The 16888-nt window shown below is 53.6% G+C and overlaps 1 protein-coding gene and 2 long non-coding RNA genes across 7 annotated transcripts in view; 2 read left to right on the plus strand and 1 right to left on the minus strand.

Annotated features, from left to right (window-relative positions):
• AKNA (AT-hook transcription factor) overlaps positions 1-16888 on the minus strand; it is a 55160-nt gene that overhangs the window by 34457 nt on the left and 3815 nt on the right. For 2 of the 5 annotated variants that reach the window (XM_047068397.1, XM_047068366.1), the window contains exons 1-3: positions 11073-11205; positions 4875-5249; positions 569-1629 (exon numbers count right to left, since the gene is read on the minus strand). In XM_047068397.1, coding sequence (XP_046924353.1) covers positions 569-1629; positions 4875-5136 — 1323 coding nt within the window. In that variant the 5' untranslated portion in view covers positions 5137-5249; positions 11073-11205. Of the gene's footprint in view, positions 1-568; positions 1630-4874; positions 5250-7173; positions 7199-7618; positions 7707-11072; positions 11206-16888 lie in introns of those variants that run through there. The other 3 variants (XM_047068386.1, XM_047068372.1, XM_047068380.1) reach the window with 3 other exon arrangements.
• LOC124503393 (uncharacterized) lies at positions 5764-9030 on the plus strand. The gene is made up of 3 exons (XR_006960160.1): positions 5764-6041; positions 7558-7772; positions 8521-9030. It is a non-coding gene; the product is annotated as an uncharacterized LOC124503393 (long non-coding RNA).
• Positions 11716-14436, plus strand: LOC124503397 (uncharacterized). Its single transcript, XR_006960163.1, has 3 exons — positions 11716-12053; positions 12740-12884; positions 13503-14436. It is a non-coding gene; the product is annotated as an uncharacterized LOC124503397 (long non-coding RNA).

A 16888-nucleotide genomic window follows, 5' to 3' on the forward strand; every position in this document is an offset into this window, starting at 1 on the left:
ACTGCAATAAACAAGCCATTTGTGAGAGACAGGGGAGACCGGAACACTGACGCTGGATAATATTAAGGAACTGGCGTTGACTTTTAGGTATGCTAACGGTGTCGTTACGTTTAAGATAGAGTCCTTATCTTTAGACATACACAGTAAAATACTTCTGGGTAAAATGATCTGACACCTGAAATTTGCTTCCAAATATTCCAGTACAGTGAGTGGGGGGGAAGAGGTGGGGCCTTAGATGAAAAATGTTGCTGGGGGCTGTATGGCAGGTACATGGGTGGAAGCAGGGTCGTGGGTACGTGGGGGTTCGTTATACCATTTTCTCTCTTGCGTATGTTCTGAATTTCTCATAGAAGTTAAAAACAAGCACATACGGACTACCCTTGTGGCTGCAATGCAAGCACTGCCCTTTTGAGCAAAGGGCTTGGGATTATCTTCACGGTCCGGGCACAACCCTCCCTCTATCAACTGGGGATTCCTGGCCCAGTCCTGAGTCCTCCCACCCGCATCGCCTCGAACCCAAGCCAACAGGTGCCTTGGTGACATGCCTGTAGAAATGAGTCCAGCTTACCTGGAGCTGGTGGACCAGTTTGGTGGCTTGTTCAGGAGTCTGAAATTCTTGGGGTACCCTGGTGATGGGGTGGGGAGAAGGTGGGTCCTTTCCCGGGCAGGCTTCGCCGCTGCTCAACAGGACCTCCCGCACAATCTCAGCAGGTGATTTGAAGATCAGCGGCCTGGCAGGGCCCTGAGACTGCCTGCTGTGGCTCCTGGCCTTGGGGGGGTGGTAGCTCTCATCTTTAGGGAACCTCACCCGGGGTCTCACCTTGGAGAAATCGGGGAGTGGGTAGTTCAACTGCCCCCGCCCATACTTGGAGGCATCAGATGATGAGTGGCCAGCCAGAGTGGCTCCCTGCCTGGTTGGCACCCTGTCTTGCCGAGCTGGCCTAGGCAGATTCGGAGGGCTGATGGAGCCAGTGAATCGAGAAGGGAGTGGCTTAGGTGATGTCCGCGTCCGTTTCCAGGCTTTGTCCCTCAACTGAGGGCAGGAGAGGCCGGTAGTTTCTTTCCACTTATCTGCTGGACACTGGAGGCTCTGGCTCTGGGGTACCGAGGAGTCCTGGAATTCTGTGGGGGTTGCCACAGCAACGCCTCCCCCAGTTCTGGGGTTTGGGTTTAGGAGGTGGTGGCTGGAGCTCTGTGGTAAAGTTTCTTCCAGGGCAGTGGGCTGGGGGACATCGGTTTCTCCTTCCCAGGTAGAATCAAGGCTGTCATTGGGGTGGTCAAGGCTCACAGTCCCACTGCTCCAGGACCTTGCAGAGCTGAAGTCAACAGTTGGGTGGACCTCAGAATGTTCTGGAAGTTTGTCTCCACTGGCTTGTGTGCCAGGGGCCACCCAGCCTGTGTCCTGACCCCACCCCACAGCCACGGGGCTGGTGTTTCCATCGCCCCCTGAGCTGAGACCAGTCTCATACTCCAATCTTGGGGAGCCCTCCCCAGCTTCCTCCACCTCAGGACCTCCGAGGGCCTCATCCGGGTCCTCTTCAGTCATGGCAGATTGAGGATCCTGTTCGGGAAGCCAGTTGAGAGGCAAGTTGGAACTTTCTGGGCTGTCCACATCCTCTACCTCAAACTCTGGAAAGACAGGTGATTGTTCAGTATATACCAGGTCTGGACTCACTGTGTAACATTACTTGAGTCAGTTCACCCTTCTGGCCTTTCATTTCCTCATCATGTTGGGAGACAAGGATCCCAGGGATCCCCCTCTATGGCCAAGTGCTTACCTAACACCCCCTCTAGTTGTCCCCGGTCTTCCAAACCTGATCCTCACACCTGGCTGTCCCCTCAGTATTTCCTGTCTCAGCCTCCCATCTAGTTGCACCAGCCAGAAACTTGGGAAGCACCTTGGCCATCTCTCTCCCCCAACCCCCATAATCCATTCTGTCACTGGGTCCTGTCATAATTACCTCCCACAGAGCTCTCAAACTCACCTACTGCTCTTAAGTCCCATGCCACCTTTGCTCTAGCCAACATCTTTTCTTGCCTGGACTACTGCAGTAGCCACTTAATCATCCCCTTAAATCTCACCCTCATCCTCCATCAGTACATTTCTGTTCCCAAGACAGAGTAAGGTCCCAAGATCCCCACCTCCCTCCCCATTAGCTCTCCTGGTCCATCTGTTTTCTACAGCCCCCCTTCAGTCGCACTCTGCTCCAGCCATGCCACAATGCTCCCACAACAGGGCCTTTGCAAATGCTGATCCTCTCTGCCAGGGTCCTCTCTCCCTCCCTTTGCCTAGTTAACTCCTATCTGTCCTTCAGGCATTAGCTCAACCTTGGCCTCACCAGGGAATTCTTCTCAGACCTCCTTAACTAGGTCAGATTCTTCCTTTTCTAGGTTTTCACAGGACTAAATACCTCTACTTTGAAACACTTATTGTAGCTCCAGTTTTTCATTTACTTACACGATTGGTTCAATAATAGTTTTCTCCCCCACCATACTATAACCTCTACAGGGGCAAGGATAGCCTCTGTTTTTGTTTACTATTGTATTTGCAGAGTAGATGCTCAATATTTATTGACTGAATGGAAAGAAGAAGAGAGGGAGGGAGGACAATAAGGTATGCAAAGCCCCCAGAAAATGGATAATTGTTGTAATTATTACATAGTAGTAATATGTATAAAATATGAATAAAAATATCCATCCATTCACTATCCTTCCAACCACTTACCCATCCATCACCTACTCACCCATTGATCCAACCGTCCATCCTTTCAATCATGTATCCATCCACCTATCCATCCAGCCACCCACTCACCTATCCATCACCCATTCACCCATCTGTCCATCTATCTGTCCATCCAGCCATCCCTTCCTCCATCTATCCACCACTCCACCCACCCACTTACCCACCTAGCCATCCATCTACCCATTCACCTATCCAACCATCCATCACCCATCCACCCGTCCATCCACTTATCCATCTAGCTACTTACCCACCCATCTACTCACCCATCCATTTCCCACCCACCCATTCATCCATCCATCTGTTCATCATCCATTCAGTCAATGTTTATTGAGCACCTACTCTGTCCTAGAACCTATGTCAGCCTCAGGAATAGACCCAAAGTTTCATGAGACACAGTCTGGGTCATCAAGCACAGACCCTCTGCCCTGGGCTGATGCACCTTTGTCATAACCCTTGTATCACTCTTTGCTCCCCTCTGGCCTTTCCCCCTGGCACCTCTACATCCTTCAACTCCTTAAAATTTCCTTCAGCAAGTCTCTCTTGTTTACAGCAGCACATATGAAGCCCAAAGAGGTTGAGTAATTGTCAAAGATCGTGCAGTGGCTCAGAGTAGTCCTGAACTGAGGACCAAAGTCCCAGTCATGCTAGCGAGTTCGTCTCTGCTGCTGGGGGTCACACAGTGAGGTGAGGAAAGCAGTCTTTGGGGCCAGGCAGCCCTGGGTTCAATCTTGGCTCCTCTGATCCCTTACTGGGGGCCATGGGTAAGTTGCTGACCTCTCTGGCAACCCTGACTTGGACTGGAGGCTAGTCCTTCCTATCTGGCAGAAGGTGGTGAGGAGGGAAGCAGACACGACTTGAGCCCTGCCCAGCCCTGTGGCTGGCACACTGTAAGGGCAAGGGACGTGGCAGCAGCTATTACATCATAGCAAGGGGTTACCATGTGACCTCAGGAAGAGATGCCTCTGCCCTTGCCCTTTCATCCCAGTGTATGCCAGTCACCTCTCCCTGAGGGGTTAATGGCTCTCCAGTGAATAGCTGTGGGCAAACCTCACTTTAAGCAGACCTGGCATAAAGAACTTTGGGTCATGGCACAATTTCTACTACCCACAGGGGCCTGCCTGATTCACAGAATCCTAAATCTGGACATTTCAATCCTATTGTAAGTGCAACAGACATCTCATATCAAGCTCTCGCTATTCTCAATGCTATCACTACTCCCACTTCGCAGATGGGAAAACCAAGACTCAGAGAGAAGGCACCTCTCAGCAGAACTAGGAATTTAGTGTAAGCTGTCTCGATGCAAGGGAAACACTTATTTTAGAAAATGAGGGATGCCAACATTCTCATCACTAATTGGGATTTTTAAAAAATCTTAAAAATGGGGGTAACCCCTGGACCAAGCAACTTAAATTACCAAGGTCATTATCAAATCAAATATACAAAGATGTACTAATGACATTCATCTCTGCATTATTTTTAATAGCAAAAACGAGAAACCACCTATATGCCCAGCACGAGATTGGCCCCCAGATTACGGAAGAGCCACACCAGAAAACTCCTTTGCAGGCATTAGGAATGATTTGTGGAGGGGCACCTGGGTGGCTCATTCGGTTGAGCATCCGATTTCGGCCCAGGTCATGATCTTGCGGTTCCTGAGCTCAAGCCCTGTGTCGGGCTCACAGCTGTCAGTGCGGAACCTGCTTGGGATTCTCTCTCCCTCTCTCTCTCTGCCCCTCCTGTGCTCACTCTCTCTCTAAAATAAAATAAACATTAAAAAAAAAAAAAAAAGAATGGTTTGTGGAGAGATATATGACGAGCTGGGGAAATGTCCTGTCTATTAAAGTTACACGAAAGCAGGTTACCCTGTCGGTCATAGAATGCACACTACATTTGCATATAAACATATGGAAAGGAGCATTTTTGCGGATAATAAGTAATTTTTTTAGTTTTTTCTCTTTTTGCTTGTATTTTCTGATATTCCTGCAAGGAGCACTACCGCTTATGTAACTCAGACCTTTGACATTTTTAAATGATAGGCTTCATGGATTGTCATTTTTAAAAAGTCACTAAAACGCCCTCCACTCCCCACCCCCCACCAGGAGATGGGCTACTCAGGGGGCACCGGTCTCACCCTCTCCCGCGGACTCTCCGCACTCAGAAGCCGGACGCTCAGCTGGCTGCGGGGCCGGGCCCCACCCTGGTGGCTGCAGGTGCGGCTGCCCCAGCCGGAAGTCCTCCAGGAGCTCAGGGCTGGTGGCACTGGGAAAGGGCCCCTCTTTTCCCCGTATCCCATCGGCATCCTTTTTCTCTTCGGCCCAGGCCCAGCGTCGCCGCCGGGGCCCCTTCCCCAGGCCCGGCTCAGCCCAGCACACCTCCGTCCTGGAGCTGGCCATCGGGCCTAGCCAGCACTCCACCTGGGCCACTTCATCTTCAGGACACGGAGCCGCCACCGTGGGCGCCTGAGTCACCGCCGGCTCGTCTCAGTACCAGCCATGCTGCCTGCAGCCTGTTGGGGACACAATCCGGGGACAGCATCACTCCTTCCGTCCCCTCCCTGCATCAGAGGAGCTCTGGAACCAGAAAGCCCTGGGTCAGCTCCTGGCTCCCACCCCTTGAGGCCGTGTGACCTTGAGCAAGTCACGCCGCCTCCATTTTCCTCAATAAATCTGGGGGGATAATTCCTCTCCCTCCAGACTTTTGTAAGATTACCCGAGATACAGGGTCGGGAGCCAGAGTCCCGCACACTGGCAAGAGGTCCACGTATTCCAGTGATACCACTGTGTGCCAGGCTGCGTGCATGGGTGCTGGGAGCAGCCCCTGCCCACATGAGAGCCGAGAGCCCCAGGAGGAAGCAGACAAAGAGGCAGCAGCTACAAATCGAGGCGAGCACGACCTGAGAAGCACGGGGTGGGGCAGGATGGGGCGGGGGCGGGGGGGTGTTTAGTCCACAAGCCACTTCCTCTGGGAACCTTTCCTGACCCCCCTCGGGTAAGAATTCACACTGGGACGTTCCAGTACTCCAAATAATTGAACACAGGTACTCAAACCAATACACGTACATTCAGAGCAGCACCACGCGTAACAGCCAAAAGGCGGACGTGACCCAAATGTTGACCAGAGGATGAACGGATGCACAGTGTGCGTGTGCACGTGCAGCGTCCTAGCACCGAGCCGTTAAAAGGACAGAAGAACTGACTCACATCACAAGGATGAACCTGAAGAACCTGAGGCTGAGTGAAAGGAGCCAGGCACGGATCACACACAACAGGACTCCATTTCTACGAAATTTCCAGAATAGGTAAACCCACAGAGACGGAAAGCAGCCTGCAGTTCCCAGGCGCTGGGGGAGGGCGGAATGGGGGGCGACTGCTTCGTGGGTATGAGGTTTCCTTTCGGGGTGATGAAAATGTTTTGGAAATAGATACAGGTGGCGGTGGCACAACCTTATAAATATAGTCAATGAATTGCTCCTTTTAAAGTGGTTAATTTCGGGGGCACCTGGGAGGCTCAGTCGGTTGAGCGTCCGACTCTAGACGTCAGCTCAGGTCATGATCTCAAGGTGCGTGAGACAGAGCCCCGGGTCGGGCTCCACTTTGACGGCACAGAGCCTGACTGGGATTCTCTCTCTCTCCCTCTCTCTCTCCCTCTCTGCCCCTCCTTGGTTCACACACACTCTCTGTCAAAATAAATAAATAAACATTAAAAAAAAAAAATAGGGCGCCTGGGTGGATCAGTTGGGTAAGCAGCCGACTCTTGATTTTGGCTCAGGTCATGATCTCACAGTTCGGTTCGTGAGTTTGAGCCCTGTGTCAGGCTCTGTGCTCACAGCATGGAGTCTGCTTTGGATTCTCTGTCTCCTTGTCTCTGTTCCTTTCCCACTTGCTCTCTCTCTCTCTCTCTCAAAAATAAATAAATGTTTAAAAAATAATAAAAAAGTTAATTTTATGTGACGTGAATTTCAGCTAAATTTAAAAAAGAGAGAGAGAGCATGTCCATGGAGTGCAGGGGCAGGGGGGGCAACAGGAAGTGGTTCCCCCTATGGCTGTGGTATTGGGGCAGGGTCCGGGAGCTCTGACAACAGAGCAAGGGCAAGGGGACGTGGTGGCCAGGTCCAGGAGGACCTCTCGGGTCCATTCAGGGCATCCCAGGCACAGGACAGCACACTTACAAGTTTCCCCTCCGACTGCCTGGGGAGAAGGGGCCAGAAGAGGGAGCCTGGCTGCGGAGGGACCAGAGGCAGGGAAAGACAGCTGGAGAAGGGCTCCCCCTTCCTTCTGTCCTCTCCCCCTTTCCCTCCTTTCCTTCTTTCTCTCTCCCTCATCTCCTCTCCCCTCCTTCTTTCCCACTACCGCCGATACTCCCCAAGCACCCAGCCCACAGAGCAGCGGTCTCGTTAGCTCATACAAAATCCTCACTCCGAAGGCACCCACCTGCCAAGACAACGCTGGGGTGAAAGGTCACCACACAACCCAGGCCCGGGCTCTTCCCTCTGTGCTGTGGAGACCATGGTGTATAATTCTAGGCCTCCCGGGAGGACTGACAAGTCTGTGTCCCTGCAGCCTTATGAGCACTTGGGTCTCGGTCAGAGCCTTGATTTATACGGTTGAGAAAAGTCAGCCGGCAACTATTTCTGGATAGAACGTTCCCCGGGGAACGGTGCATCACAAGAAAGGCGGCAGCCTCCTCAAAGGGCTGGGGTGAGGACAGGGAGGGAACCCCATTCTACGGCCTCTGGCTGCAACCCCTGATCCTGTACTAGGGCTCGGGGGGCCTCATTCTCTCCCCCACCCCCAGTCTTCCTCTCTCCCCACCAGAACTTCCTCCAGATCACCCAGCGGGCCTCCCCGTGACCCCCAACACATATGCGGGGCTCACCCTGTGCCGGCCTGGGCTGGAAACTTCGTTGCACGTTCTCCACCTGCCCTCGTCCCAAACAGGGAGGCAGGTCACAGGAAAAGTATTTTTCAGAAGAGAAAACTGAAGGTCGGCATGGAACAGTGGCTTGACTTGAAACTATTCATCTGAGCCGGTAATCTCCAATTTTCTATCACAAAACTCGTCAGAAAAATAGACTTGCTCTCATGCTCTCTCTCTCTCTATTAATATCTTTAGATACATGCATCCTCATGCTGGTGTAAAGGAAAAAAAATATATGCATTAGAAAAAATATATCCAAAAATAAGTTTTTTAAAAGCTGCACTAGAAGGGCACCTGGGTGGCCCAGTCAGTTAGATGTCTGACTCTTGGTTTCAGCTCAGGTCATGGTCTCATGGTTCGTGAGTTCAAGCCCCGTGTCGGGCTCTGCACTGACAGCACAGAGACTGCTTGGGATTCTCTCTCTCCTCTCTCTGCTCCTTTCTCTCTTTCTCCAAAGAAATAAATAAACTTAAAAAAAACAAACAAACATGAGGTAGAAAAATCTTTTAAAGAGAAGCTCTAATCCTTGCTTCCCATACCCTCTGGGGGGCCTGCACCCCTCTCGGGAATCTCAGTGGGCCTCTAGCTTGAGTATTCTTAGGAGTCCTCTAAGAATGCAGATTCCTAGGTCCACGCAAAGACTCAGTCAGCGGCCTTGGGATAGGGCCCAGGAATCTGCATTTAAGCGAATGTCCCTGGCAAGGCTCACCCTTTAGGGCCGACTGGGCCTTCTGGCCCCTGCCACTTGGAGAGGCGTGGGAGGTGCTAAGGGCCACCGCTCTTCTCTTCCTGAAATCTCCACTGAGGAAGGGGCCAGGGAGGCATGTGGTTTTGTGACTTTTTAAAGGGCTTTTTTCTAGCCATGCCGCAAAGCCGGCTGCCCAATCACAGAGGCCTCCGGGCGCACAGAGAGGAACATCCTGTCTCCCGGAATGACTCAGTCTTCGCAGAAACTCACTGCGACCAGGGGCAGCTGCACGTCAGAGGCAGCTGCGGTCACTAGCTGGAGTGGTGCGCGTGCTCCCCCGGCCGTGAAACCTGGGAGCCTCTCCTGAGCAAGGCCTCTGTCTTCCACGCAAGCCACGGCCCTCGGTGCCTTGGAGCCCAGGGCCCAGCCAGCCACTCAGCGGGTCAGTCAACAAACACACTTGGACGCCAACCACATGCCAACCTCAGGCAGGGATGAGGACCCGCCCTCACCGCTGGTGCAAGAAAGAGAAGTCGCTGGGCACCTGGAGACCAGGTTCCAGGTCTGATGCTGTTGCTTCCCGGTCAATGGCTGTGCTTAACCTTCCCTCCCTGTAAAATGGGGAGAACGTTGGGGCGCCTGGGTGGCGCAGTCGGTTAAGCATCCGACTTCAGCCAGGTCACGATCTCGCGGTCCGTGAGTTCGAGCCCTGCGTCGGGCTCTGGGCTGATGGCTCAGAGCCTGGAGCCTGTTTCCGACTCTGTGTCTCCCTCTCTCTCTGCCCCTCCCCCGTTCATGCTCTGTCTCTCTCTGTCCCAAAAATAAATAAACGTTGAAAAAAAAAATTTTTTTTTTAAAAATGGGGAGAACGTCACCTGCCTTGCTACTCTAAGGAGTGACTGCCCCATTAAGGTGGGCTGGGTGGTAGCTAAATGAACCTTGAGGTTCCCGGTTGACTTTGGCTCCTGAGGGCAACAGCTTCAGAACTGCTAGCTCCCTCCTCCATCCTGAGGACCCACTACAAAGTAACAAAGATGTATATTGAACACCCAGTGGGTGCAAATTAACTTAAAAAAACCTATGACCTTCTACTGTGTGCCAACCACTATGGAAGTCACAAGGAACACTGAAATGAGTCAAAGTGTTCCAAAGTTTCAACGGTGGTGGGGGGAGGGGGGGAGTAGGTGACAATACAGAGGGTTATTGATGAAGGAAGCATGAAGCTGGGCAAGGAGGATTTGGGGGGAAGAATCTGTGGGGAGAGGCATTCCAGGCAGAGGGAACAGCATAGTCAAAGGCACAGAGGTCCGAAAGTATGAACAGACCCTGACTGAGAGCTATGGGCAGGGGTCCTTGAATGACAGTCAAAGGCTGGGTTGTTCCAGTCAGCCTGCATGAGGGCCACAGGGTGGCTCCTGAAAGGCAGGGGGGTGGGTGAAGGCCCCAGCCATGCGAACTAGGGGTTGAGCCCAAAACAGCCCTCAATCCCCTCAGGTGCTGGGCTGTCAGGTTCAAGGTCCCTGCTTGCCTTGGAGAAACTACCTCACCGGGAAGCACCGACCTTTTGTATGGCTCCCCCCTTCTTTTGTATGGCTCCTCTCTCCCTGCCACTGGCTCTGCCCCAGCTCTCTCAGGGGTCTGTGAGCCCCTTCTGGTCTCTTCTCCAGTTCCCGAGTGGGTCGGCCACCCCCACAGGGTTCCTCTGCCCACTTTGGCCACTCCAAAACTGAGGACCCTTGTCTTTATGTCTCCTATGCCGACTGCAGCCATGCAGCCCACCTTTGCCTCCCCACGCCTTCCGATGCCCCTTCTAATCCAGCCAGGGCTGTGCAGGGTGACCCCTCCCCGCTCCTATGTCCACCCTGACATCTCCCACATGAGAAAACGGAGTCGTAGAGAGGTGGCTGGCTCTCCCAAGACCTCGCACACAGGAAACGCGGCCAGGGATTCAGACCCAGGGACCATGACTGGGAAACCAAGTCCATCAGACTCGGGGTGAGGACAGGAGGAAGGGGAAGGAAGACTCCCCATATCAAGTGACTGGGCCCCTCCAAAAGGGCTGAGCTCAGAGCCCCAAACTCATCTGCCCTCCCTGAGCAGCTGGCAGGGCACAGACCCACTGTACTCAAGAGGTTCCCACCAAAAAACTAATCCCTTGAGGAAGCACCAGCTGGATGTACCCCTCCTGCCCCCAGCTCTCTCCACATCAGAGGCCGAGGGGAAAGAGGAAGGGTACCCTGGCCGCTGCGGACTCTAGCCCCGCCTGCCTGAAGAGCCGGGCTGTGTCTGCTCCCCTCTTGGCCCTTACACACCACGGAAGGGGCCGCTCCTTAGTGGGGACCCCCCTGCTGCCTCCTGGCCTGCCCCTCATCCGAGCATCACCTTTGAGGCCCCTTAGCAGCCCAGGGACTAACTCTGCGTGTGCTGATTAGGACACCCCAGGCACAGAGAGGGACCAGCGCTTGTCCAAGTTCACAGAGATCAGAATCAGAGCTCGGACTAGAGCTCAGACTGGGATCCAGGACCCGGAAGCTTGAAGAAATCCCCCTGAAATCCACCCATGCCCCGGGGGCCAGTCTCCCTGAGCTGGGAGAGAAGTAGTAACAGCTGCCACAGCTGTAACTTCCTGGCTGGGCTGGTCCAGCTGCCCTGACTGCCCCAGAGAGTCTGTGACTGGCCAGCCCAGAGGGAAGGCGGCCTCCCCTGCCCTCTTCACTCCCTTACCTCTCTTGGGCTCCACCACCATCCTGCTGGCCCAGGCTCAGGGGACCTGCCTGTGAGGTCTTTGTTCCAAACCTGGGGAGCCCCCCGCCTCCATGGCGCCCTGGCCCGCCTCCAGGCCGCTCTGCCAGCCCGAGCTGCTGCTCACAGACAAGCATCGCTCCCCACCTCTCCCCGCCCCTGCTGCGGCTGAGGCCGCCTCGCCTGGGCAGGAAGCGCCCAGCCTGATTTCCTACAAGTGTTTGTCAGAAGGAGGGGGTTTGTCTGCGTGCGGAGTGAGAGTCAGCAGGAGGAGCTTAACCCCTTGCGAGCTCTCTGCGGGTCGGATCTCGCAGCCCAGGAAAGGACGGCAGAGTCTCCCGACATCAGGGATTGGGGCCCTCTCAGCCAAAGTACAGACCGATGACACTGAGGTTCCAGGGAAGGTCAGAGGCTTGGCCAAGGTCACACAGCATGCTGAGCCTGGGAGGAGGCCTCAACAGCTGCAACCCTCTGGGAGCTTTTTCTGTAGCCCTTACCCTCTAGGGCATGACCTTGGCTGAGGCTCCCTCCCTCCCCAGGCCCTGGTGCTCACCTGCACAATGCGAGCTCACACTGGATGCTTGCTTGGCACTCTTGCAGCTCTGATTTCCTGTCCTGCCTTCCATCCTGCAACCCAATACCTTAGGGAGGCTGCAGCAATGCCTGCCATCCCCCCCCCCCGCCCCCAACCCCATCCTCACCCTAAGCTGGGCCTGTAGCTACAGTGGGATTTTGTAGGCAGCACTGGAGGTGGGGAAGTGACTGATCGGGTGAATGTCCCCTGTTGTCTCCAGAGCTAATCAGAGGGCAAGCTACCTTTCCCCATGTTTCCCTCATCCCATTCATTCATTTGACAGGTACTTGCGGAGCTCCTCCTGTCCACTGGGTGCTTTTCACGGTACTGGGAACATGGCAAGGTGCAAGACAGGCCAAGTCCTTGCTCCACTCCAATAAACACAGCCGGTAAACAAACGTGGAGAGGGATGGATAAGACCAACAAGGGTGGGATGGAGCCCTGATCTATATCCCAGGCTGCTTTTGGTAAGCCTGATGCCTGCGGCTGACTCAGACCAACAGAATCAGTCTCTGGACATCCACCACATTAAAGTGTCCCAGGTGACCAGGATATGTGGCCCGGGTCAAGAATCTGTGGCTCAGAGAGTAAGGGGTTGGAGAGGAGGGTTTGGGGATGGCCAGGAAGGTCTCCTTGAGAAGGTGACATTCGAACAAGGGACTGAAGACAGAGGCAGGAGTAAGTCACAGGAAAGGCCGGCAGCAGAGTATTCTGGAAGGGCAAGTGCAGAAGGCAAGGTGGGAACCAGCTGGGCTTTCCCTGAGAACAGCAGAGCTGCGTCCCCAGAGGAGAGCGAGCCAAGAGGGAGAGGCAGGAGTGGGGGCATGGCCCCATGGAGGATCCAGGGGTTCTGATTCAGGAAACAAAAAGAAAAAGGAAAAAATCTGGCGTCTATTGTCCAAAAAACGATTCTCCAGGCAATTCTGATGAGCAGCCAAATTTGAGAACCAGAAGGAAAGGAAAATGGATCCTGAGTCAGTGTAGACCTGGATTCCAATCCCAGCCCCACCTCTCGCTAGCTCTGTGACCTTGGAGACTTCACCGCCCTCAGCCTGTTTCTTCATCTGTAAAACAGGGATAAGAAGTGTGGCCCCCCCCACAGGGTGGCTGCCAGGATTCAATGAGGTAAGACCTGCGAAGCCTACAGCTGGGGGCCTGGAACACGAATGAATGAACGAATGAACGAACAAATGAAGGAATAAGGAATGGACTTTCCTAAGGTTAGTTTGTGAGTATCTGGCAAAGCCAGACCTAGAACCAGATGCCCTCATCCCAGCAATCACCCCACCCCTCCGCCCTCTTCCCTGCCTTCTGCACACATCTGGGTGGTAAGGCTCTCCCCGCAGCCCCCAGCCCGATGTGGAGCAGGGCCAGACCCTAATGAGGCCCCGCCTGCCAGTTCTGGTGACCATGTGGGCCATTGTGCGAGGGGCAGGCTTCCCTGACGGCCCGTCACTCACTCACCCTCCCTCCCTGGTCATTAACCCAGGCAGCCCTGCCATCAAGGCCAGGTGGCTGCCTCAGCTAGACACGCCCCACGGCCCCCAGATAACCCCAAATCCATCTTAGGGGCAGCCGCCTAACACCAAGGAAAGCAGCACACTGGTCCACCTCCCTGCCCCCCCCCACCCCCCAAGTCTCACCAGTGCTCCTCCCTGCCTTTGCTTGTGCCGCGCCCCCTCCTGGCACACCATCTCCTCCACGGGCCAAATTCTGCTTAAAGCAACACATCCCACAGTGACCTCATGACACCGCCACCCTCCAAAGCTGCCCCATCTCTTGCCCAGGTGCGCAAACACAAGTGACCGTCGTTCTGGACATCTCCCTCTCCCTTACAGCCCGTGAACGGTCCATCATCGACTCCTATCGGTTTCATTGCCTCAGTCTCACCAGAACCTGCCCCATCACCGCATCCACACGTGGCCTCTCCTGGAAAGCTCTGGGGCCCCTCCAATCCATTCCTCGCCACCCTGCACCACTGCAATCGTTCCAAAACAAAAGCGTGCAAACATGGTCCATCTGTGCTGGAAACACTCCTGTCCTGCCCGCTGCTCTGAGAAAGAAGTGAAGAAGGTGCTGGTCCAGCCTCTCCCTGCTCCCCCCTCTCCACCCTCCTCAGGGTGCTCCCCACTGTTCCTGGGACAAACTCAACCCCACTTCTTCTCCCTGGGAACTTCTAGGCAACCTGCAGATCTTAGCCCCCACGTGCCCTCCTCGGGGATCCATTTGGAATTAGACCTCAGGTCTGTCTTCCTGATGACTGGGAACTCTGAAGTGCTCACCATTATATCCCCAGTGCCCAGCACGGGGCTTGACACACAGTAGAAGCACAGTAAATACACGCTGGATGATCTACTGAATCTAGCCAGTTGCCCATGCGGAGGCTGTGGCCCTCACAGCAAGCCAGTCAGGCTGGTGTGACATGCCCATTTTACAGGTGGGTAAACAGAGGCCCAGAGAGCCCAAGGAACCTGCCTGCAGTCACAAAGCAGGTGAGTGCCAGTAGAGATTGACGCCCACAATCATCCACCTCTTAACAACAATGCTCAGTGTTCACACCACTGCAGCCTGCAGAGATGGTTAATATCTGTGCACGATAAAATTGGGCAGACAGCTTATTACCAACTAACTGCAATTCACTAAGCCAACATTCTAAATCGACAATGAAGCTCTCATTCCACACAGAGCCTTTCAGGGGCTTTTTCTTTTTCTTTTAAGTTTATTTATTTATTATTTTGAGAGAGACGGGGAAAGGGGTGAGAGAGAAGGGGAGAGAGGATCCCAAGCAGGCTCCACGCTATCAGCTCAGAACCTGATGCCGAGCTCGAACTCATGGACTGGGTGTGAGTGAGATCAAGACCTGAGCCGAAATCAAGAGTCGGATGCTTAGCTGACTGAGGCACCCAGACGCCCTCGGGGGCTTTTCTAAACTGCTTTCTTGTCCTTCATTGCACAAGATGCTTCAAGAATAGACTTGGGAAATGGGCAGGACAGGAGCGCGATCTCGTTTACAGGTAAGGAAACGGAGAGCCAGAGATGGGGAAGGGATTAGGTTCTGGTCACCCAACAAAAACAAAGCAACAACAAAATCCTTTGGCCCCCAGCCTTGAGTACTTTTACCAGAAGCGTGCCCACGTCCTGCTGAATCTGCACAAGCCTGCCTCCTGGCCGCAGGGGCCCAGCAAGCCTTTGGCCATTTGTCCCCTCTAGCCCCTGGGTCGTGAGGCTCCAGCACCTCGAAGGCCATCCTCAACCACCCTCCTACTGCCCATCACTCAGCCATCAGCTCCCCGCCCTCCGTCCACATTCCCTCTTGAGCCCCACCTAAGTGCCCAGCGTGGTAACCAGAATGGAAGGTAGGTCTGCCTTTCTCTAAGCCTTCTGGTGTGGCCCAGGACATGGCTTGGGACTGGGATGGGCCTTGCTCGTTGGGGTGACCTACCTTGAACACAATGTCCCGAACCCCGGAGGTACAGCGAGGCCACAGGGCTTTCCAGCCACTGGGGGGAAATTGGGGACTGGCAGCTTCAGAATTCATGGGGACTCCCTTCCTTGGGAAAGAAATGAACCCCCCCCCCCAAGGTCATCCATTCCTTCTGGCCCAGGCTGCTGAATTTACCCTGTAGTTAAAGCCTGCAGGGAATTTGGGTGGTAGGTGAGCTGGCCAAGAAGAACTGGGGAAGCAGAGACCCATGTGACAGCCTGAGTGTCACTGAACAAGTGCCTTCCCCTCCCTTAGCCTGGAAATCTTGAGGCTTGATGAGATTACTTCTGAGGTTGTCAGAAATAACCTTCTAGCACTAAATCTCCTGGGTTCTTTGATTCCACTTGCCAACACCGGTAGAAACGCCATGGTGATGGGAGGCTGCAAGGCACAGGGGCTTCTGGAACATGTGCTTTATGGGCAGAGATCTCCAGCTTCTCTTTGAAACCTCTGTGGCCTTGGGCAAGTGGCTTAACCTCTCTGAACCCCAGATTTCTTTTCTGTAAAATGGGGGTAATATGGACTTCACAGAATTGTTGGGATGATAAATGAGGCTATGGGCCTAAAGTCCTGGCCCACAGCCCAGCTGGCACAGAGCTCATGAATAAATGACTTTGGCCATACCCGTGAAACGCCCATATGGCCTGCTCCCTGCAGGACTGAGTTTAATTTTCCTGGCTCTGGAGCTCCCCTAACATCAGCCACAGACCTCTTCTGGGTCTTCTACAGAAAAAGGGATGGCCAGCTCTTCCAAGTGCAGAGAAATGCTGTCATTTCCCTGTGGCCCTCTTCCCTGTGGCCTCCAAACGATCCCAGGGCTCCCCAATCCAGATAGAAACCGTGTCTTCGCCCTGAAGAGTTAAGGAGGGGAGGATGCGGGCCTTCCTCAGCCAACCGCCGCATGGGCGATGAGGAGGGTGTGGCCATACGAGCAAAACACACACACGCATAAGCATTTGCACACACACACACACACACACACCCTTAAATTCACGCTCCATGAAAAGCGTCCACCAAAAAAAGGTGAATGCATTGCTAACAGCAAGACGTTATTGCACACCTATCACGTAAAGGCCTTTCCGTGGATTAGGATGTCATCATTTAATCCTTACGCCAATCCAAGGAGACAAGAAGTATTCTCCCCATGTCACAGGAGAGGAAGCTGGCTTTGAACCATGCCGTGCGAATCTAGACAGTACAGTCTTCTGTATCTGTGACCAAACCTTGCAGTACGTGAAAAGATTGAAAGCAACCTCGGTGTCCAACCTTAGGGGACCACTGAAATAAATTATGATGTTTCTGCTCAAAGGAGCATTATGTAGCTGTCACCGGTCCTATTGTGGAAGGAGATACAGTGGCGTAGACGTGAGACACGCTGAGGGAGCCGTTATAAAATCATCTGTATCTAGTTTGAGCCCATTACATGCAAAGAACAACAGTTAACATACGGAGGAAGAGAAGGAAACGAGGGAGGGAAACAGAGAGAGAGAAAGAGAGAGGGGTGAGCCACAATGTTTATAGTAATTAGTACTAGGTAATACAATTATAGCCAAGTTTACTCTTTCTCCTTATGTGTGTTTTCCAAAAATAACAGCTGCTTTAAAAATAAGAGTAAAATGAAGATTCGCTGTTCTTATACCCCCTCCCCCCCACACACACACATGCCACCACGGCAGACCTGTGTAGTGGCTTCATTCTGACGAGACCTTGGGCATGCCCTGCCTCAGGTTCCCTGCCAGT

The sequence above is a fragment of the Lynx rufus genome, unplaced genomic scaffold (genome assembly GCF_022079265.1).
Source record: "Lynx rufus isolate CCGP_SWC_20201006 ecotype Redwood Valley unplaced genomic scaffold, mLynRuf1.p SCAF_10, whole genome shotgun sequence".
Classification (NCBI taxonomy): Eukaryota; Metazoa; Chordata; class Mammalia; order Carnivora; family Felidae; genus Lynx; species Lynx rufus.